The sequence below is a fragment of the Hydra vulgaris genome, chromosome 11 (genome assembly GCF_038396675.1).
Source record: "Hydra vulgaris chromosome 11, alternate assembly HydraT2T_AEP".
Lineage (NCBI taxonomy): Eukaryota > Metazoa > Cnidaria > Hydrozoa > Anthoathecata > Hydridae > Hydra > Hydra vulgaris.
In genome coordinates, this window is record NC_088930.1 from 49354519 (window position 1) to 49379955 (window position 25437).

The 25437-nt window shown below is 25.3% G+C and overlaps 1 protein-coding gene across 1 annotated transcript; it reads left to right on the forward strand.

Annotated features, from left to right (window-relative positions):
* The first annotated feature begins 1724 nt into the window (after positions 1-1724).
* LOC100197110 (serine/threonine-protein kinase OSR1) lies at positions 1725-23386 on the forward strand. The gene is made up of 18 exons (XM_065809084.1): positions 1725-1970; positions 4501-4613; positions 4699-4807; positions 5378-5525; positions 5803-5858; positions 6372-6478; positions 6615-6716; positions 9987-10120; positions 13661-13709; positions 13942-14007; positions 14114-14212; positions 14323-14343; positions 17244-17316; positions 18227-18299; positions 18387-18439; positions 22151-22219; positions 22347-22411; positions 22523-23386. Exons 1-18 carry the CDS (start codon positions 1820-1822, stop codon positions 22592-22594), a joined length of 1560 nt encoding a protein of 519 aa, XP_065665156.1. The 5' UTR covers positions 1725-1819; the 3' UTR covers positions 22595-23386.
* Positions 23387-25437: the final 2051 nt, after the last annotated feature.

The following is a 25437-nucleotide window of genomic DNA, read 5'->3' on the forward strand; positions in this document are numbered from 1 at the left end:
AAATGGAGGAACTAAAAAGATGACATAATTTAAGCATACAGAAAGTATCAAGAGAGGGAAGAGTCATGACAAATCTAAAATTAATGTTTCAAATTTTCCACTTGGACGAGACAACATGTTTCGTATTTTTTCAATCTTGTCAATTTCATTAAATATAATAACATGAAAACAAAAATTCAAAACAAAACAGTTTAAGCAAAACAGACTTGTAATTATTAGAAAATTTTCTTATATCCTGTATGAAATGTTATATAAGTGAATTTTTAACATTTGAAAATAACTTATTTGTTTATTGTAATACTATGTTATATAAGATGCTATGCAATTTAGATAAAAAATAAGTCGCAAGTGGGGTAGGATTCGAACCTCGGCGAGGTAACCACTCGGCCACGCAGACGTGTTGTCTATCAAAAATTTTAAAACTAAGAAACAAAAGTCTTTATAAAATGCAAACAAATGCTAAAGATCAACATGCAAATAAATGCAATAGATCAAAAAGAAGATGCTATAGATCAAAAAGGAGATGTTGCCGAAATGCAATTTTCAAGCGAAAATAAAACTGGAAAACTTGGTTTATTTTAGTATATTTTAGCATTACGTAATTTGAAGTTTACATAAGTTAGATATAAATGCATACACTTTCGTTCACGTTTTCTTTTTAAAAAAGTACTACAACTTTTTCTCGTCGTTATCTCGGTTCCAATGGCTGCCAAGAGTACCGTATCAAACATGCTCGAAGGGGTAATACTACTACTAACAGCACTATTAAGTTCGGCAATAATATAAAAAAGTTTGTATTTAATTTAATTTGAACTGTAAATAAAATCTATATATGAAGAGCAAAATAAAAAAAAAATAATAAAATTAGAAGTTACATAGCTAGCAGCGTGTTCTGAAAGGCAATTTCAAAGAAAAGAAGCTTAATATTACCCATCGCAAGATTTTATACATTAAATATTTTAATAAATAATGTTTATAAAATCAATCAAAATAAATTAAAAAACTGTGTATAGATTTCGTGTTAATTATGCGTTTAAATATCATTAAAAGAAAATTGCCGCCTCATTGTCAATATATTGTATAATGTAAAAAACAATCACCAGTATTTGATAATACCAGTTTTCTAACTAGTTAGAAAATGTTTTTTTTAAATCCTCCTTCGAACCATTTTGACCGCAATACTTTCTATGATAATTAAAAAATAAATAATTATCAATTACACTTTTTAAATAACTAACTTAAAGTTTGAATAAAATAATTTTTAAATAGGAATTAAAAAAAAAGTTTAGTTTTTGAGTTATATTATTGCACAGGATGTCCGTTTAATAAAAAATCTTGCCTCACATTTGGTATTATAATATTTTAAGTTTTAATACCGTTGTTTGTTGCACCATCGAAATGAAAAGAATTTGTTAAATTAGGTATTAGTAAAAACGTCGATGAATACTTAGCATAGTTTTAATGCAAACAGTTATAAAGAATGATAACAAGTATTTTTATAAATATTTATTACTAAAAAAAAGAATTTTTTTAGATCATTATTTTCAATTTGATTATTTATTATTGTAAAATTAGTTTGTAATATATATTTATTTTCTATAATTTAAAGTTACTTATGTTATTAGAAAGTAAGAAGAATTTTTAAAACATGTATGGATTTTTGGTTTGGTTTTTATTGAGCAAAACCATTATTTTTATTTTTTACATTTTTAATGATACTTGGATTTAGACATAATTTACACTTTCAACATAAAAGTATTTTTTTGTGATCTGTTTGTTACCCCAAAAGTATTTGACCCATGAATTCTCATTGGACGCAATGTGTCTTAAGATCAGACGCTGGCTTTTTGGGAAATCAAGACAAAAGTCAACTTCCAAACAAAACATGGCGACGGTTCTAACCGTTGATACTAAACCTAGATCAGCCTGGTCTAATAACCATGATGATTATGAACTATTAGAAGTAATAGGTACTATTTTTTCTCCGCATTTTTTAGTTTTTTGTTAGTAAAAAAGTTTGAAACAAAGTTAAAGGAATATTTTGCTAAGTAAATTTATTAATTAGTTAAGCTTATACTTGTGTTTAGTTGCTGCTTAACTAAGTTTTTTTCGAGAAAATGATGCATGTTTATTTAATTTAAGATATTTAAATTTATATATATATATATATATTTACATATATATATATATATATATATATATATATATATATATATATATATATATATATATATAATATATATATATATATATATATATATATATATATATATATATATATATATATATATATATATATATATATATATACAAACATTTTAAAGTGAGAGTTTTTTGTTATTAAAAGAATTAAAGGCATAAAATTTTCAATGAAAATTTTAAGCAAGGTCTTTTTTATTTCTTTCTGAACATATCCAGCATCATTACACTTCAAATGACGTATGCTAATAAGATTTTTGAACAAATGCAACTTTTTTTCTGGTTAAAGTTATTGAGTTATATCTTGAATCTTTTACCAGTTGCATATGCATTGTATTGTATTGACTATAAAATTAAAAATACATATTTTTTGTTTTAGTTTTAATTAAAATTAAGCTTTTATTAAAAAGCAATGAACAAATGAGTTTCAATGAAAATATTACACTGTAACTGCATTTATAAAATATTTACACATAATTTTTTCATTTATATAACAAATTGAAAAGTAAAGGTTTTTTATTTTTTATATACAAACTTCGAGCAGACAAAAAGGAATGTTGCTATTGAGTTGTTCTCGATGATTTAGATGAAAAATTTTATTAAAATTTTTTTTTTTTAAGTGTAAGATTTGTTTTTATTTATTTAATATTTATTCTAAAACAATGTTAACAGTTTGCAACACGAGTTTTTTTTTTCAAAAGATTGTTAACCTATAAATAAATATATGAAATTATCAAAAGTTCTATTGTATTTTACAATTTTAGTATTCAATACTTATATTTAGATATTTTGAAACTTTCTTTTATGTTTCTTATTAAAAATACAATCCATTTACTTTGCATAATACCTTTGTTTTTATGGTGTTTTATGGTATTATCAATGGTATTTTGGATGGGTTTTTTTTGAAGCATTTTTTTTTAAGAATGATTTTAAAGTTAACCATCTGCGCACACTTCCACAATATACTAGTAGTTTTCTGCGGTCCATTTATTTGAAATATAGTATCAGGCCAAGGTATAGATCTAAATTCCTAAACAAGAAAACAAATTTTATTTAAATATAGTTTGAAGAATAGACATATTTTATATTTGATGTTATTCCTCTAATTCAAATGATATCAAATAATATAAATTTGCTGAAATATGAAAATACAAAAAATTTATTCGATCTAAATTTTGAAAAAAAATTGTTTATTTTTACTTAAAAATCAAATTTTGTTACACTAAAATTTGGTTTTAACTGTTAAACCAACAACATCAAAAGCAAAACTTATGAAATAGCCAATTCAAAAAAACAAACATATACATTAAAGTTATATAATTAATTCAATAAAACAAACATATACATTAAAGTTATAATTAATTGCAATACTTAATGTATGTATATATTTAAATTATCTTGTAATGGCAACATGAAACATATGTAACATTTTATGTAATTAAACATATGTATATTATTTTATTAATTGTAGTGCAGATATATATTTGCACGACAGTCGTGCAATAATTTTTGTAAAATACCGATTTCCTTCCACCTAATATTTTCATTAAATTACAAGTTTTTTTTCTGTTTACATTCTATTTTGAAAAATATTGGTTGCATTGATCAACATTATCCAATAAAAGCAAAGTTATGTGTAAAAAAATAGTCAGCCAATCATATTTAAAGGTTTTTTAGTATTTGAATTTAATTACAAAACTTCAGATTGTTAGAGGTTATAATTTTTTTACAATCAATTATATATATATATATATATATATATATATATATATATATATATATATATATATATATATATATATATATATATATATATATATATGTATATGTATATATATATATATATATATATATATATATATATATATATATATATATATATATATATATATATATATATATATGTATATATATATATATATATATATATATATATATATATATATATATATATATATTATAAAGTTAAGGAATGTGAGTTTAATATTAAATTGTGAATGTCAAATAATATTATAACCAAATAACATTTTACATTATTATTTGGTTTTAATATTAATTGGATCTGTCAAAATGAATAAGAAAAAATTATCTGAATACACTCCGACACTGCTTTAGTAAAGTATATTTTAATTGAGGTAGTTCCTTGTTAACTATTTAAGTATGCTTAGTACTTTTAGTATTATAATGATTAACCATTTTGAGTTTTCATTTGTTTTGTTTTTGTGTGTTGTAGTAGTAATTATGTTAAACAAAGTAAATCATTGTTTGTTGTATGTAAAATAAGTAAGGTTATATTTCTAGGTTATGGGGCAACAGCTATTGTTCAAGCTGCAAGGTATATTCCTCTGGATGAAAAAGTAGCTATCAAACGTATTGATTTAGAAAAATGTGGTGCTGATATAGATGAAATGAGAGTGTGTTTTTATTAAAAATCTGTTCAAAGTTATTCAGATATGAAAAAGTTTTGTTTAAAATTTTTGAAGTTTTAATTTTATTTAGAAAGAGATTCATACAATGGGTCAATGTAACCATGAAAATGTTGTTAATTATTATACTTCTTTTATTGTAAAACAAGAATTGTGGATTGTTATGAAGCTACTTGCAGGAGGTAATTAATATTCTAATTTTTAGTAATTATAGATTAAAAGCAAATAAAAGTCTGTCATAGAAGTTTGGTTGATATTATTAATAATTTTTACCTTTTCTTTTAGTTACTTTAAATTCTATTACTTCATTCTCTTTACAATTTTTTTACAATTTGGTATTAAATTAGTTAAAACCAGTTTGTATTGTAAAATTGATTGTCTGTTATAAATGAATTTTCAATCCCCCCGCAAACGGTGCTTTTTTAAAAAATATATATACAAACAAACAAAAAACTTACAGTCTGTAAGTATAATACTTTTATTATACAGTCTTTCAATTTTTACCATTTTGCCAAGGTTAGTCAGTTGTGGCTTTTGATGATTTTAGACACAAGGGTTCATTAAAATAATAGTTTTAAACAGGGTTTATTATAATAGTAGTTTTCATAATAAGAGTTTTAAACAGAATCTTTTCTGGTTCCAGAGATATGAATAATTCATCCCAGTCCCTACTTTACAAAATAAAATATAAAAATAAAAAATTGTTACATATTGACTTTTTAAATTTTAATTCTCAAATTTTGTTATTTTAGGATCAGTGCTTGATATATTAAAACATCTAATGAAAAGTGGTCAAATTGACCCATTGCAGGGTGTGCTTGATGAAGTTGTTATTGCCACTATTTTGCGAGAAGTTTTAAAAGGGCTAGAATATTTTCACAAAAATGGTCATATTCACAGGTAAGTTTTCTGTCAACCGTCATCTTTTAAGTGTTTTGTCAACAAATTTCTTTTAAGTGTTTTGTCAACAATTTTCTTCAAAATCTTTTGTCAACCATTTCTTTTAAATCATTTTTTTTTTTTTGCAATCATTTTCTTGCTCTTTTACTCATTGCTATCTGTTAACTTCTAAGTTAAATAATGATTGCTTGCATTAAATTTGTTAAAAATAAATAAATGAATGAAAAAAATGTTTGCATTATTGTCATTATAATATTTATACAAAATATTTTACAAGGGATGTGAAAGCAGGAAACATTTTATTGGGTGCTGATGGTAGTGTCCAACTAGCAGGTATTCACACTACCTTTATTTTTTAGTCTAAATATTTTTTATACTTTTAATGTTCCTTTTATTTTGTAAAAGTTTATTTAATTGAAAGCAAAATTTGAATACACTTTTTTTTTCTTCTGCTATTACTTTCATGTGCTATATTATTTGTTTTTACAACCATGTTTTTTTTATCTTCCATAAAGTTAGTTTCTTTTGCATTATTACTTTCCGCTGTTATTTTCTTTCACATTTAAATGAATAAATTTTTACAAACTACATAAAAAAGGAAAAGAACATATTTAGTATTTTGAATGGCTACTTTGTGATTTTTTTAATATATTTGTATATTTTCCCCCTCCATCAAAACAATATTGAGGTTTACTAAAGTTCTTACTCTAATCAAATATTTTAATTGGAATTTTAAACATTACAATATAGAATATTATTTTTGTTGAAAAATTAAAACGAGATAATATTTTTCATAAATTTAAATATACAAATTCTAAGGAAATTTTTGTTCTGATTTTTGTTTAGATTTTGGAGTTAGTTCTACCACACATGATTTTTCTGATCGTGGTCATAGAATGCGAAGCACATTTGTGGGAACTCCTTGTTGGATGGCTCCAGAAGTTATGGAACAGGCAGGTTCTTTTGGCAGAAAAAGTTCAATAAAATTGTAACTAAACATCTCGTTGATAAATTGTTTTGTAAAAGTTTGTAATTTTTAAGTAAATAAATCCTTCAAAATAAATTTAAATTTATTAAATTTTAAATTAGGCAAGTGGATACAATCACAAAGTTGATATTTGGAGTTTTGGAATAACTGCAATTGAGTTAGCAACTGGTACAGCTCCGTATGCGCAATATCCTGCTATGAAGGTATTTGATTATTCAAACTTATTTTTGTCTTGTGAGTTTACTGAAAAAAAAATCTACAAGATTAAAAAGGGGATTCTATACTTCAAGTATATATTGCGCTTTGATTAAAAGGGGATTCTATACTTCAATTATATATTGCGCTTTGATTAAAAGTAAAAATATTTAAATGCATTTCAATAATATAACAACATAAGTAAAGACCAAAGTTATTTAATTTAAACGGCTTTCAAAAAAGTTTGTTTTTGAATTTCTTCTCAACAAAGCTTTTCTTTTTTTTCAAGTGTATTAACTTTAATGATTCTTAGCATATATTATTCTTATATTATAGTCTGTTAAAGAAACAATTGTTTTTTAGAATTCTCGCTTATACAAAAATTTATACAACTTTCATTTATACTTTAAATAAAATCATTAGTTACTTCATTTAAAAGCATTATGGTCATATTATGGCGTGAAATAGCACACCTTCCTGGCCAAGCCTAATTGCATATTTATTTGTGTTTGAACTTTTAAAGAAGTGTGAAAACTTGAAGCAGAGTTTGTATATGGAACAATTCTTGGTAATTCTTGATGAAGAGATGAAATAAAATTTTTGTACCATGTAACATAAGGTTCAGGTTCTTTACTTATCATATTTAGAATAAAATGACTTCAAGAACTTGTCAGAAGTATCATACTTATGCCAAAAACATTGGGTGGTCTTATTATGGAGTGAATAGTCATTGAAGAATCACTAAAAGCAGGAACCATCTATAATTGAGATGCCAGAAAGTAATCAGTGTGCCAAATGGTAATTAAAGTAATTCAAAAACTTTATACTGTCACAAAAAAAAAAGAAGGAAAAAGCTACAACTTTGATTTATTTACAGCAATCAAAAGTGATAAACAATGTTCATAAATGAGAAAATTTGTTGGTAATAGATTTAGCATATGTTAAATATATTTCTTGTTTTCAGGGTGATTTTTTCTAAAAGAAGATATTTTAAAATAATGTTTTATTTCATTTTTCTTATGAAAAAGTTCATCAAACTAAAGCAACATTAGGTTGTAAAAGTGTTATAACTTTAGTACTTGTGCAAACTATTATAAACTTTACAATGGTTAGGTTTCCTTTTGAAATTTGGAAACTAATGCAACTTTCTACAACTTCAAATTTTAATTTATGATTATAAGCTACAACTTAGTGAGTTGTTTCATTTATTGAAATATTTGAACTTAAGGAACAAATGTAGTTAATAAATTATTTGAAAAATTAAAGCATAAATTAGTAGGCATAAAACTCAAAAAACATTTCTTATATATAGTCATCATTAATTGTGGTATCAAGAAGCATCTAAGAACTTAGTAATAATAGAGGGTTGCATTAATGCTTTTTTTTATTAATAAAACTTTATTAAGGAGAGGCAAATACTGTGTTAAAAAAGAGTTAAAAACGCATAAAATAATTTTTATGAGGAAAAAAAATTATCGTTAATGACAAAAACAACATAAACACACCAAATAGCCATTGCACAATTAACCATAAAAACTGGATTTGTAATGTTACTAGTAAGCAAAATTATTTTTTTATCACCGTAGAATTCTAGTTTCTCCCTAACTGCTGACTAATGATTAGCATAGTAAATTTACTAAATTAAACATTACATAATGTAACATTACATAATGGAACATTATGACTAATGATTAACATGTCAAGTTTACTAAATTAAACATTACATAATGTAATATTACATGAGGCAACATATAATGTGACATTACATAATGTAACATATAATGCGACATTACATAATGTAACATATAATGCGACATTACATAATGTAACATAACATAATGAAACATAACATGTTACTGCAACATTACATGTTGTATTTCAATTAAAATATATCATTAAAAATGATATATAAAAATAAAATAAAACTTTTTTTGTTAGCAACCGAAAATATTATGAAATAGACTAAAGACAAAACTTATCCAAATAGAAATCACACTGTATTAAAAAAATATATATATTACCAGTCATTTTTAACTTGATAAGAATCTAAACAAAGCAAATTAGAAACTCAACAGTTAACAACAAACAAAAGTTTGTTTACTAAAACTACTAATATTATTTTAAAATAAACAAAGAACAACACAAATTCTCTTGAAAGCTAAGAAAGACTTATCTGCTCATATTTGCTAGCAGATCTTGCTTAAAAGATAACATAAAGTTTAAGAAATGCATTTAAAAAAACCTAGAAGCTACTTTAAAATTGCATAAGACAATGTTAAAAGGTAAATGTTAACATCGCAGTATTAATATTTAGATTATTGTTATATTTATTATTATAGTAATAATAATATCAATAATAATAGTAGTAATAATAATAGTAATATGTAAATGATAAATAAAATATAATAAATAGCACAAATAAAACAATTTATATTCTAGTAAAAAAATTTATTTGACTAGAAACTGCAATTCAAAAGCATAATAACAATGACAAGTTTGAAAAGAAACTTTGAAGTTTCAACTTTTTCAGCAAAAAAAAACGTCATAGTCCTTTTTAAAAGAGTTTTGGAATAAAAAGCATTGCTTGTTGATTTTATTCTTTGCAAAGTCACATTTTAAAAAGTGCTAGGATTTGCTAGTTAAAGCTTTCACAAAATCTTTATGTCTTGACAAAAGACTTTGAATAGGTAGATGTATAACATAAGGTAATACATTTCCAAATGTAGATGAGAAAAAAGCATGAGATTTAAGTACACCAATTTGCTGGAATATTTGATTTTAATAAACTATTTACATATGTGGCAAAAAAGTAACTTATGTTTGTTCACACCTTTGATTTGCTAAATAAATTTTTTCTTTAATATGTCTTAAAGAGTGCATAAGTAAAGTTCTTTTACATATCAATAAATGTGATCAATTGTGCATAAAAAGGCTAATCATCCAAAATACCCAGAGCTCGGAGTTAAAAAATAAAATAGTTCAAAAAGAAAAAATTATTTTTGCAAAAACACAAAAATTTTGAAAATTTCATGAGAAAAAAAATTTAGATAGTAACAAATGTAATGTGCTCTGTGCAAGCTTTTGGAAAATACCAAAATCATTTCATAAGTTGTTGGTGAAATTTAAAATATGTTGATCTTTGTATATAGATTTATTATTTAGTTTTTAAATAAATTAGTATTTTTTTTTTCTCTCTTTTTTTTCTTTTTGATACACTATACTTTTACTTTTAACTGGTTATATTTTAACAGATTTTCTACTTTCTCTTTTTATAATAGGTCTTAATGCTTACGTTAGAAGGTGATCCACCAACATTAGAAACGTGTACAGATTCAAAAGATGCTTACAAAAAATACTCAAGGCAGTTTCGTAAAATGATTGCATCATGCTTGGAGAAAGATCCATTGTCAAGGTTGTTCATTTGTATATTATGTTTTATTTTTTTTCTTACAGTTTTTGTTTTTTTTTTAATCTTTTTTACATAGTAAGGTATTATATTAAGAGATTTGTTGCAATAGTGGATAAACAGCAATTACCTATAAACTACTTTTTGTAATGTGTAAATAAGTTTGGTTTAGGTTTTGTATTTAATTCTTAAATAAGTAAATAATTTTGATTCGAGTTTATTTTAAATTTATTTTCTATAGAGAAGAGATTTTTTCTTCTGTGCAAAAAAATATTTTTTTCTGTGAGTTAATGTTTGTTATGATTTATAAAACACTAAACATTTATAACTAAACACAAAACGTTTATAAAATACTAAACATGTAAGATAAAAAACTAAACATAAAACACTAAACATTTACAAAACACTAAAAATGTAAGACAAAACCTAAAAATAAAAAAAATACTGCATTTTTGCTGTATAATAGATTTTTTAGTTATTGTTAACTAGTAAGTAATAATCTTACATATTTGTAACCATGAAAAAAGAATTAACAAAAAAACTTCATGGCCGCATTATGACTTAAAAGTGTTAGTTTTAAAGCATCTGGGCCAGGCTTAAATGTATTTTTCTATTTTTATAGAGTTTAGAAATTATACATTTTATCTGAAAATTATCCCATATTTATTAGTCATAAATAAAATTCTCAATGCTTTCACTGAATTATTTACTTGCTCAATGATTTAATTAAAAAATTAAAACATTTCTCAAATATTTTTCAATAAAAAGAAAAAAATTTATTTTTCAAAATTATAAGTCTTTAGAATTAAGCAAAAAAATTGTTTTTAGAAACTTATTTCAAAATCATTTAGTTTATAAAGTTATAATATGAATGATGACTTATAGTTGATCTTAATTATTTACTTTCTAAAATCATATAATTTGGTTTTTAATCATAAGTTTTTGTATTTTTATTTGAATTAATACATGAACTTTTTAAAAAAATACTGTATTTGTCTAACCAAGGCGTAATATATATACAAGTTACTGTTGCTATAATGTTGTGATTCTATTTTAGTATTCTAGATTATTTAGTTGTAATAGGTTTTTTAATAAATATGTTATATGACTACTAGAATTCATGATGAGCTTATGTTATACCAGTTTAAATGACTTTCAACTAATTTCTGACTAATAACACATGCTACTACAGTATGCACACACACTTACATTACATTGACTATTTACATTACATGCACAGCTATAAGAAATTAAAACAGTTTACTGACTCTCACTGACCCTTGTTATACTGCAACAAACTACTGCACTTACTGGCACTCATGTCAAAAAATTACTTCATTAAGAGAATTCATAGCTCTTCATTACAATTGAGGTTACTCATATTCTTTTTTTTTTTAATATTATTTTAAAGTTGTTGTTACAACCCTTTCTCAATCCTTTAACACCAAAACATGAGCAAAAGAGGCTGCTGTGCTGAGAAACAAGTTGGTCACAGTAATACTAGAGACTTGGTATGGACCTTTCAGCATAAAGAGATTTCAGTTGATTGAATTTTCAACCTACTGTATTTTTAATAGAGTGTTTTTTTAGTTTAGAATTTTAAATGTGTGTCTATAAAGCAAGGGTGGAATAAATGTAAAATTTGAGAAAGAGTTTTCTTTTAATAAAAAGAGTGTCTGCCCAAACCAAAACCTCTGGTTTATGCATTTACATTCTGCTTATCGTTAAATCTGTATATGTACTCCGTTATACCTATGGCAATATAATTTAATTAATGCACATTCTGTTGCCTCTAAAGTGTGTATAAAATTAAAAATACAACCAACTAGTCTGTATTTTAACTTGTACTGCGTGTAAAGTTAAAAATACAGACTAGTTGGTTAAAATAAAATTTGTCTATAATTGGTTAAAAATTAAACTATAACACCTGATGACTAAAAAATGAGACAAAATTTAAATCAATTTATGTATGCTATTCATGATTATGCAATTGAAATAAATTAGTATATTTATAGGGAGTTTAATACTCTATTAAAATTAAATTATAGTTTTAAAATATTAATTAAAATGGCTCCGTATAAAACAAGTTTGCAAGAAGACCTAAGAAAACGCATTTGCCAATTTAGAAATTCGCATCTGGAAAAGCCAAAAATCTTCACAGTAAAACACTTTCTAGATGAAGGAGCATCAAAAGCGACCATATATCGTGCTCTAGAACGTGTAGACAATAATTTAGGCTATCAACGAAAAAAATGGACAAAAAGCACATAGACCAATTGAAAAAGGCATTTTATCATCATCACAGTGTTTCACAACGTCAAGTAGCTCGAAGATTCAATTGTGACCAATTGAATATATCTAAAAACAAGACTATATTAGATATTACTAGAAGAAAAAGATTCCACATCAAAGCGAAAGCCAACTAGCTTGAATCAAACCTTTGTGTCGGCATATATATCGCAATTTTAGCAATTCTGAATTTGTCTTGGATGACGAATCATATTTCACATATGCGAATACAACATTGGCTTGCAATGATGGCTTCTATTCTAGTGACGTGTTATCTACAACTAGCAACGTCAAATTCAAAAGAAAGAAGAAGTATGAGGAAAAAGTGCTAGTCTCTTTGATTATATTGCCCAAAGGGACATCAAAAATGTTTTTTGAAAGTGGCCAGGCAATCAACAAACAAGCATACATCGGATGACTCCGCAAGCGGTTAATACCCTTCATTGATGAACATTATAAAAATGAAGAGTACTTGTTCTGGCCAGATTTAGCTAGCTTGCACTATGCAAATGAAGTGGTTTCTTTTCTCGATGCCAATAACATCAAATACCTGCCAAAGGTAAAAAATCCACCCAATGTACCAGAAGCTCGACCGATTGAAGACTTTTGGGGTCAGTTGAAATGCTTAGTCTATGAGGATAATTGACAAGCAACAAGCATTCCTCAACTCAAACGGCGTATTTTGAATTGTCTTAACAAAATGGATCCAGAAGTGGCAAAACGTTATGCCTCAATGACTTCAGTTCGTCTAGGTCGAATTGCTTTTTATGATGTTATTGAAAACCAATAAATATATTTTTTTGAATATCATATAATTGTTTATAAATTTATTTTAAATTAAATTTGATAGCTATGTAACTATGGCTATAATAACAATTTTAAAGTTGTCTCATTTTTTAGTCATCAGGTGTTAAGTCAGTATTGGCTAGTATGTTTTAAAGCATTTTATGATAGCAATTAAATACGCTTATAAAATAAAACATGTTTTGTTATCAGTATGAGGAGGTATAATTTAATTTTTTTTATTTATGTTTATTACAAATAACTATTGTATTTTAATTTATTGTTTTTACAAAAAAAAAAGTTATTTTACTAATCAAATAAAGAATTATCCTGTTATGAATTTCATGTTAAAATGAGTTCTCATTCAGTAGTTTTTATAAAATTCATTGAGTCAATTAAGACAGTAAAAAAAAAAAAATTAGATGCCCATGAAATAGTTTTACTCTAATAAATTTTGATTGTTATATATTTTAGACCTGATGCAACAGAATTGTTGAAGCATTCTTTTTTTAAGAAAGCAAAGGTTAGTTCTTTCTTTACTTAATTAACATTTCATTTATTGTTTTTTGTGATTGTTGTAAACTTACTTTCAATGAAAAAGGAATGGCATGATGGCTTTGCCAACTATAATGTGTTTTCTACTTATATTTTCAATTATATTGCCAATTGGTGTGTTTTATACTTTTCTTCTATAAGTTGCAAACACACTGTTTCCAGAGGTAACTTAAGATATAATATTCTAGCATTTATTTTAGAATAAAGAGTATTTAATACAGAATCTTATTGAATTAGCACCAAGTCTTTCTGAGCGTGGTAAAAAGGTATAACTTGTAATATTTATTAAATTTAAGTTTTACTAATTAAGATTTACATTTACATTTTTCTTCCTATATCATATAATATTAGCAATGTGTATTTAATATTTAGTTTAAGAGGAAACCTAATTCAGGAAGAGCTTATAAAAATGCAGCTGGTGAATGGGAGTTTGAAATAGATACTGACAATCAAGATGAACACTCTAGTGAAGTATGTCTTTATGCCCAAGAGTTAAGAGATAAGAATTTTTAAAATATATATATATATATAAAAGTTAAAATCATATTAAATTTAATTTGTAGTTTTTTGAAATTTTTTAGGAAAATTTAGTTGCTTTAGAGGTAAACTATTTTTATTGAGATTTTGTTTGTTTTTGCAATCTTTATCCTAATATTTTAATCCTAATATTATAATAACCTGTATGAAACTGGAAAGTTTTTATGAATTATACTTAAACTATTGTATATCTATTAGGTTGGGCCGAAAAAAGTTTTTTATTTATGGTTTGCTATACCACGTAAAACTTGCCTCTAGGGTGTCTAAGGAAAATGCAAAATAATACCTTTATTTTAGGTCTGGAGCTAGGGCATTGCACTTAAATACTTGAATAAATAAACACTTTTTACTGTTTTTCCAATAAATGAAATCAAATAAGTTATATAATAGTAGCTAGGGGCTGTTTTTAGGTTAACAAAGTGTTGAAATGGTAAATAAATGAAATAAAAAATCATTTATAAGTAAAAAATATCTTTCTGCTTGGTTAAAGTTACAGAAAGATGCATATAATAAAACTACAAATATTTTACAATTGGATCTAGCGCATCGCATTTGAATTTTTGAAAATTATGAAAAAAGTAATAATTTTCTTCCTTTTTTTATATTCAAAATCATCAGTATTCAAACAAGAAACAAACAAAAAAAAGTACTATAATCAAAACTTCTAAAACTGAATAACAGTTCTAACTAGTGCTTGCTGTTGATTATCAGACAGAGCAATAAAAATGCCATTGTTTCAAGTGTTTTGCAAGATTTTTGTATTGTGACCAAATATAATTACAAAAATAGAATTATAATTAAAAAAATATAATAATAAAAACCGCACTTCACACTTTCACATGGGGAACAAGAATAAGCAAAAAGAAAAAATGTGAATAATCGCTCACACCTTGGAATGCGGAGCAAGAAGAAGCAGAGCAAGAATAAGCACAACCAACTACAATGGCTGTATTTGATGGGTAGAAGGATAAAACTCTGTTTTCTGTTGTAACTTAAGTCAGCAGGGTTTTGAAGAACTATAAATAAGTCACATTTTTAAATTTAAAAACAACCAGGCTCCATGTATGTCGGTTATGTTTTGCTTTTTTCTGCTGAAAACATTATCAGTAACTTTATTTTATAAATAAATTAAGCTGGGTTTTGATTTCGTAAACTGGGCGTAATAGGATGTGATGGTGTGCTACTAACACACGTTGGATATTTGGTAATTTTTTACACATTTAAAAAAATTATAGCCTACAACAATAAAGATTTTGCATTTTACTCTTTGATGAACTACCATTTGAGCATTTGTTTGAAGCGTTTGATAGAGAAGCAACTAGGAAAAATCATATAAATTAGTATACCTAATGTAACTCACAAAATAATAAAAGTGAGAAATAACAAGAGATTGTTAATGAGAGTCAATGAATACAATTTTAAGTAAAAATCAACATTTCTCGTTAAGTAATGCTGTTAAATTAGGCAGCTATTTGAAAGATCTATGTGTTCATGAACCTGGTACAATTTTACACTCAACATGCTTAAGAACTAAAAATACATATCTACAACTGATTTGACCATTGAAAACCCAACAGAGGTTTTCAACAGAGAAACCAATGTCATAAGTTCTTTTATATTATTTTTATAAGAGTTGTGGAGATAAGTAAAATTGCTTAACCAAATAATTCACTTTTTTGTAAAAAATTACTTAGCTAATTATTTGAATTGTTTTTACAAACCAACATCCTTATAATTGTTTGTTACATTCAAAAAAATTAACGCAATAATGTCATACTTAAGTTAAATTGGTAGTGGTGTAGTGGTAAAGTGCTCGCTTCATAAGCGAGACGTCTCGAGTTCGATCCCCACCACGTCCCTGGTAGTATCGCGCTCAACTTGTTTCTCCACGCAGCAGCCTTGTTCGTCAAGGTTTGTGTTTTGGAGTTATAGAGTTGAGAGAGGGTTATAACCACTATTAAGTAGCCTCCTCATTTGTAGTGGCCTTCTTGGCCTTGAGGAGGTAAATAACAAAAAACAAAACAAAATTTTCATTAAAATTTAAATTTTTAAAGTCAAATTTTCATAAAAAATATGGGTTATTATTTTGTTTATTATCTTGCTATGCATGTCCTTGTATTTTCTGTCCTTGTATGATTCTATATAATTAAAAGTAAATACTTTACAGATGGGCTAGAACATGTATTTGAAGTGGTAAAATTCATGCAGGTTGTTTTGTTGAAATTAATAAAACCAAAAATTGATATAAATTCTTTTTTGTTTATCCGGAAAACTTTATATTAAATAACTAGGTTTATAATAGTTATAGATGCAGGAAAGTAAGCTTAGTTAAGAAAGTTAATTAGGAATAAAATGTTTTTGTTGCTACTGACTACATCGACTTTAATTCCTTGGAAAAAGATGCTTTTCACAAACCTTTTCTGTTAAGTGTCTCAGATATAGAGATTTGGTCAAAGTTCTATGCAGGGTACACAGCGACTGAGTGTAACTTTTGAAAACTTATTCTGTCACATCAAACAGTAGAACAATAAGTGAAATTTGTAGCAACTATTCTCTGTAACAGAGACAGGTGTTGTCTCTAATCCTAGAGATGGCATTATAAGAACAATCAATAGAAAGTAGCAAAATGTAAAGAATCTCTTTAAAAACTGCATTTTAAAATAATCAGATAAATAGTTTTAAACTAAAAATGATTATTTAATTTATTCCATTACATTTTTAACATATATTTAATTTAACATTCCATTACATTTTAGCTACTTATTATAGAATTTATTTTATTCCATTTATTAGAAAAATGATAAAAAGTGTATATTTGCTCAAATATTCAACTGTGCTAGCTCTTTTTTTGTTGCATTTTTCTTAGATAACCTGGTTTGTCACAATATAACAAACCTAATATTAAAAATTTTTTTTTTTTGGTTAACCCTAATGTTTAAGAACAAAAATTTTTCTTTTCTTTTAGAACAATAATGAAAATACTACAACTGATGTAATATCTACTGCTACCAGTGTGACTGGATTGTCAGATACAAGAGGTTGTTGTTGTTTTGTGTGTGAGTGGGGCAGGAGGTTATAGGGTTGGTTTAGCAGATTTTTTACAAAACAAGTTATCATAATGTCAGTTTTACTTATATAGTTCATTGGGTCATCCATAAGTTTCATCAATATTTAGTTTCATTATTGAGTTTAGCAATTTTTTTATTTTATTTTAATTCACCTTCCCAAGAACATGAGTGGAGGGGGCTACTTTCGTTGTGGTTAAAACCCTCTCTCCGGCTACTTTAGTTGTGGTTAAAACTCTATAACTCTTTGGTTAAAACTCTATAACTCCGAAACACATAACTTGACAAACAAATCCGCTGCACTGAAAAACAAGTTGGGCGCGGTACTACCATTATTTTAGGTTAACTTTTTATGCCAATTTAAAGTTGTTTACTAGTTATGTTGATTAAAAATTAGCAGTAAAGATTCTTCTAAAATATTTTTATAAGTTATAGTGAGTCAGTCTAACTTTCTGATGGTGAAAGTTATCTATACAGATGACTAAGTTTTACATGCTGAAATTATAAGTTTCACAAGCAGTAAGTTGAATTACAGTTTTTAATCAATTCTTAATAGAATTATTTACAATAATTCTATTAAGAAAACTAAATAAAAAAGATTTATATATTATGTAGAATATATATAAGCTTATAGTTATAGAAGAAATATTATATATAGAGTAATATTCAAAAAATAGGAAATAGAAATGGAAGTACTACAATTCATCAGTATAAAGTGATTCTAATAGTTAAAAGATTTATTTGCATTTAAGTAACATCCATGTGATTATTGTTGGTGTAATTGTGTCATTTACTAAAATTGTATTTTATTTTATGTTTTTTTTTGTGAAAGTAGTGAAGCTAAAAAGTCAGGTGATCTAATTAATTTTTTTTTTTTTTTTAGATTTAAATGACTCTCAGATATTAGTGGAAAATCCTACAGAAACTACTATTTTTGATTTAACTCTCAGACTGAGGTTTTTTTTTTTTTTTTTTTTTGCATTATTGCAACTTACAAAAGAAAAAAAAGATTGATCATATTTTTTAATATTTAATTATTTTAGGAATGCAGAGAAAGAACTGAATGACATACGCTTTGAATTTAATTTGAAAAAAGGTATCAGATTTTTAATTAATGCTTATACAACCTTCTTATCTAATTTTTTAATTTTGTGTGAGTGTTTTTTTTTTTTGCTTTCAACAAAATATTTGCTTTCAACAAAAAAGTTTTTTTTTTATTGCACAACAGAAAAATTATTTCTCGAGAACTAACATGTCAATAACAATTTCCTTTCTATTTTTTTCTCAACCCTACTATGACTTTAAATTATTTTATTGACTTATATTTCAGTTTGACATATAAGGTTACTTAAACTTATGATGACCAGTTAAGTCACATTTAAATCTTTTATTAATATTTTGATAAGATCTAAAAGTTAAGATAAACCAAAATGGTTCAAAAATCACTAAGCACAGCAACAAAGTGGCAAATAATAGTTATGAAGGATGGCTCCATAACCAGTAACAAAGAAATAGTAAGAAGATTAAAATTGCACCAGAAATACTCTGAAAACATTTAAAACTACAGGTGACTTCCATTATTATGAAAGATTCAGATAGTTTAAAAACTACGAAGAATGAAAATAGTTTTATATTTCATCAATTAAGGCCGATCTTAGGTTAAATTATTGTGGACTTATTAACACACTTAACAAAAACTGTAAAAAATAACTTTCTTCAAATAAGCTTAGAAACATTTTAATGAGAAAAAATGTTGGTGTTTATGCAGCTGTTAGAAAACTCATAATAATGGCCAGAGATCATGTCACAAGATTAAGGTGGTCTAAGAGAATTGAGTGGTCTTTGGGAAAATTAAAGCAAGTAATTTTCAGTGATTAAAGTAAAAAATATAAAAATAAAAAGAAAATAAATGGACAAGGAAATGAATGTTAAAATACTAGTTTATATGTTCAAGCATTAGCTTTGTTGTGGCTGTTGATTAGGAGAGATAGTTAGTGGAGATTTTGTTACAAAGCACTGTTGGCCAGAGTTCATTTTTCCTGATCAAAACTAATAACTCATCATATAAAAAGATTTAAGAATCATTTTTGTACTGTTTACTAATTTGAGGATTGCGGTTTTAATGGTGACATTAATTTTAATTTTGGGTTGCTATGGATACCTAAATTGCTAAGCAACTACATATTTAATTAACCTTAACAAATATAAATGGAAAAAATAAAACTGGAAAAAGCAATAACTTTATTGGATTACTCCCATAATTACCACATTGAGTATTTTTATACAACAAATGTAGTGGTACTATGGACTTTTATTTGGTTGATAGTGACACCTGAAATGCCTGGCAAGGGTTCATTTTGCATAGTTTCTAGCTTAAGTAACTTTTCTGAAAGCATCAATATTATAAACTAGACTAATTTTGATGTGGCAGTCTGATTAAAAATTATTTTATGCATTTAAAAATTTTAACACATTCTTAATTACTATTTTTAAGTATTTTTATGCAGTTCCAGGGCTCTATTTTATATTTAATGAAACTACTACATAATCCATATAAAAAGGCACCTAAAGCTTAAACCTTTTTGTGTATATAATATAAAAATTTTGATTTAAAATTTTTTTTGAACCAAAACTCATTCTGATAATTTTAAAACAGCTTGAGCTTCTTTTTCTTGACTATCTTGGCATAAACTACAACCTGATGCAAACAATAGTTTTTAAGATGAATGTGATCCAAATAATGGCGTCAAACTTCTTTTCTTTGTTTAACTAAAAGTATCAAAATCACCTGGGGCCTGCCAGATACTACAGTTGAATAAGACCAGAGTTTTCTTTATCAATGGAAGCAGTTAGTAGAATTTTTTTATTATCAGTTACAAATTGAACTGGTATTGGTTCATTTTATAGCCATTGTTTGTTATTCTCTTCAAAACAAATTTTAGAGTTTTTGCATATATACCTTTTTGAAATATGCTTTATGAAATTAGACAGGTTATTATTTGCAGTTAAGTTTATGCCATTTACAACTGTATTCAAAATAGTAGGATTAGCTAAGTTCAAGTTTTCATGTATTATGTATGAACAAATATAAATATTTTTCATGTTTTAACTATATAAAAATATGAATTTCATGTACAAAATCTTATAAATAGGTATTTTAAGATTTGTTAATAATAAAATAAGTTTGTAACACTAATCTAGTGTTGCTGAGACTAGGGGTGTACTGGGTTGAAAATTTTGAATTCCGGTCAGAACTGGATTGTAACTTCATAATATATATTTATAACCTATAATATCTATATATATATATATAGATATATATATATATATATATATATATATATATATATATATATATATATATATATATATATATATATATATATATATATACTATGTAATATATATATATATATATATATATATATATATATATATATATATATATATATATATATATATATATATATATATATATATATATATATATATATAGATATATATAGATATATATAGATAGATATAGATATATATATATAGATATATATATATATAGATATATATAGATATATATATATAGATATATATATATATATATATATATATATATATATATATATATATATATATATATATATATATATATAAATATTTTATTTAACACAGACTGTCACATGTCTTAATATTTTAAGACATGTGAAATTTCGGTATTCTGGCCTGAAATATTGTAGTTCCAACTGAAACGGAATTCACATCCCTAGCTGAGACCCAATAATTGCATAACCACTTAGAATAAAATAAATTTTACGTTTTCGCCATATAAAATCGGATACATCATTTAACTTGTAAAAATCATTATTAGAGACCAGGCGGACATCCGCGGATTATCAACCAAAGTTGTATTGATAATATACATATTGAACAATTTGTTTCAAGCCTCAAATTACGAACCACTTTGGACCGTAAAAGTATTCGACTATATAAGTGAAATTTTAATTAAAAAAAGTACTTCAAATACGGTGTTATTTGAAATCATTTTATTCTACATAACTTAAGTGCAAAATAGTGTTGTAACAGCTCATTTGAAAAATAGTGTTGTAACAGCTCATTTGAAAGATAATACTTGATTTTATTAAATTATGTAATAAAAAGAGAGGTTTTATAATGAACATCTATTCCATGCTTATTAGTAACACAAAAAAATTTTCAAATATTATTTATTTCCACCACCTGGCCCACTGTGCAAAGTGAAGATGTGATATAAATGATAGAGCACTAATGTTTTTCAAAACATTGTTTTAATTCTAGTATGTAATTAACTCGATTATGAAATCTCATTTATAATATTAAATTTCAAATTATAATAATTGTTTAAAATTACAAGCGCTATATTTAATAACGTTTATATTTCTAACAGTCACATTTTACAATTTAAAGGCAAATCAAAAAGTTGAATTTTGTCTTCTTTCACATTTTATAGTCACTTTTTTTGTTTGTTTGTCTTTGAATTTTTTATAAATAAATCTTTTTGTTTTTGTATTGTAGTGGCAACGCGTCTCAAAATATTGAGGTGTGTTGATACTGTAAGGTGGCGATATAATATACAGGCAAGCATTAGGCAAAAAACAGTTAAATAAAAAATGTTTGTTATTATTATATTCTTCATTATTAGCTTTAGGAGATTTTTTTTTCTCAGGACTCTTATTTAAACAATTCTCGATAACTTTAAAGTTTTGCTGATATATCGTTTTTAGATTCCAAATTTATTTTTAAAGTTTTTCTTTAACGATTTTTTGCTTTTCAACAGATACTGTCGAAGGAGTTTCTCAAGAACTTATGTCAGCGGGATTAATTGATGGAAAAGATTTACTTTTAGGTATAATTTTTGTGGTTATTTAATTTTTTTAAAACTTAAACTTGGATAAGTGTTTGAGTTTATTTGAATTTGATTGGTGGCAGTATTTGTATTAAAACGTTAATTAAAAAAAGAAGTTTATTTATAGTTGGTGCCAATTTGAACAAGATGATTACTAATCCTCCAGAAAATAAGCAGCTTGTTTTTGCTTTGGTAAGTTTTTCAATTATTTAAAATAACACAAAATTTTCTCCTTTTAAAAATTTAAAAATTTTATATAATGAAAAAGGGCTTTCATCATAAAAGTTAATTTATCATTAACAGAACTCGGACGAGTCAAACGAAAGAGATGAAAAGCAGTTGATAGGATTTGCAATGTTATCTCTCCATAATTAATACTTTTAGTTTTACTTGAGAGTTATTAATAATTTGCTATCGGATTTATTTTCTGTATAGTATAAACAGAGTATTTTATAAAGTATATTTTTTTCTGTTTGTTACTTGTGTTGTATGTTGTTTGTGGTCATTAACTATTTTTTTTTAGTAGTAATTATTGTTGTTAAGTGTTGTTTTCTATTGGTAATTATTGTTTTTATTATTAAAAATTATTTGTTTTAGTGCTATAATTAACTGTTGTTGCTTTTGTTACTATTGTGACAATCAAAACAAAAAATGAATTGCATTTTAATTGATTTCATAGATTAGCGAATTATTGTTACATTATTAGTCTTGTATAAAATTATAGTTATATGTATTTATTCGACAGTTTTTTCATATAAAGTGCTTCTAAGTTATTTCAAGATAGTTATTGTAAATTAATTTTTTTTGTTGTTGAGGGGGGAGGGTGGGTCTGTTTGAACTTTATCTCCAAGTTTCTTAATATCAGAAAATTTATAAAAGCTGCTGCTTTATTAAGTTGACTTGTTTTTATCTTTTATTTTTGATAAAAATCGTCAGAGAAAAGAGTTTAACAGTTTTGTTTTATGATAATACTTCTTTTCGCTTTTTTTATGTGTGAATTTAAAAAATATTATTTACTCTATTTTCAAAGAAATATTTCTTTATTTTTTTTCTATTATGTTACATTTTTTAAATATAATTTCTCGCTGTTCCCTTTTTTATTTGGAACAGAGTTATGACTTTTATTCATATATTTATTGATTTATTAGAAAAGAGAATTTTATTAGGTCGAATTTTTAATACTTTTTTATGTTCTGTCTTTTTGAGTCTGTCTGATAATATTCTATTAACGAATGTTGCAATCAAAAAATAAAGCTTTTTATTATGTGACAAGAGCGGTTCGCCCCCGGCGCTGTTCATCGTATTCCAACATAAAATTATGGTACATTTTATCTAATAATGTTCATAAGCTAAACTAGATAAAAATCAAAATATGAAAACAACGATTACTTTAAAGGAAATTTAAAAATATCAAAACAACGTATATTTTTAATAAAATTTAAAAATATTAAAGCATCATGAGGAGTCGCTAATTATAATTACCATGGATAATAAACTGAGAAAAATATCTCAATGAATATGATGTATAAAACTGGGTCTTTAATATCTTCCGACATGACATGCGTATCACTCAAATATTTCAAAAATATAATAAAAAAATTACCAGAATTATAACTAGGGTAGACGATATTTCGTCTGACTTTTTTTTTCCCGTGAACTTTGGGAAGTCAGACGAGAAAACTTTGGTTTTTGCGCTAATGCAATTTATCATCTACCGGAACAAATATGTTCCTGCGGCTTTGCTTTGATCTTAATGAAATATCGTAAAGTTTCGGGGGGATTTATTTTAAGAAGGCGCTAAAATTTAATTAAATTATCAATGCTACTCAGAAGCTATATGACAAACGAAAAGGATAATTTAGAGAATGCTTTTAAAATAGTTTGTGAGTTTTTTTGTATAAAATCTTTGAAGGATTACCAAAAAGAATCTTTAATAGCTCTCAGCAATGGCGTAGATTGTTTTGTTTGCCAACCAACAGGCAGCAAAAACATGCAGTGAAAAATCAATTGTGTTCCAATGTTTACCCTTTTTTACTTTAAACATGTCAGGAGAAGGACAAGCACCTGATAGTATTCGATATGAATATGTACTAAGATGTGCAATAATAAAATTTTAGTTGTTTCTCCGCTTTTGAGTTTAATGAAAGATCAAGAAAACATTCTTAGTAAAAAGGAATCAAAGTAGCTTCTATGAAGCATAATAAACAAAGAAAAAATATAAGATGATCAAAAAGAGGTAATAATTATCATTATTATACATTTGTTTTGTTACCAAATAAAGTTTTCCATTTCTCTAGAAATGGTCTAGTTTTTACTTGGTAATTACCCTGAGAAATTATACATTTTTTTCTGAAATGTTGTTTTAAATTTTGGAATTTTGATTTTAATTTGATGTAGAAAACATGAAAATATTTTTTAGTGAATGCAAAATAGTTAATCATTTATTGAGAAATTTTTAATGCTAAATGCATTTATCATTTATTATGATATTTCATTAATTCTAAATGCGTTATGCATTTATTATGAAATATTATATTATTCTGATATTGAATTTAGACATGCATCAAGTGAATTTTTTTTTTTTAATAATGGAGTTTTGTTTATTATTTAAAAGTATATATTGTTTTTTTTAGATAAACTACAATAAAGCAAATATTAAGTAGTAAAATTTTGTTTACCTGAAGCCATGGTAACAACTAATAGATCAATTGTCAATGACTCTGTCTTTAAACAGAAACTTGTTGCAATTGTAATTGATGAAAGCCATTGTGCAAAAAAGTGGTAAGTGATTTTTTTATATAGATAAACTTGCTACGTAAAGTAAACATTAATATTTACAACTTTAATGTCAGACCTTATCGTAATGCACAAAATTATTTTTAAAATGAAAAATTTTGCTCATTGAAAGAAAAGATAAATGCATTACCTATGCATTTTGATCTCATTATAACAGACTCTCGAATTGCGATCATTTGTCCCTAAAAGAATTCCAGTATTGGCATTGACACCAACTGCAGCTAAAAGTACTGCTGACTTTGTTATTGATAACCTTTGTATGCATAGTTTGGTTATTATATCATCTACACCAAAAGGAAGAAATCTTAAATACTTATTACATATTGACTCAAGAGATCCAGAGAAATTTTTCTACCCAGTTGTTCAACATATTCTTTTGAATACTTATTCAGCTAAAAGAACTTTAGTCTACTTTCACAAAG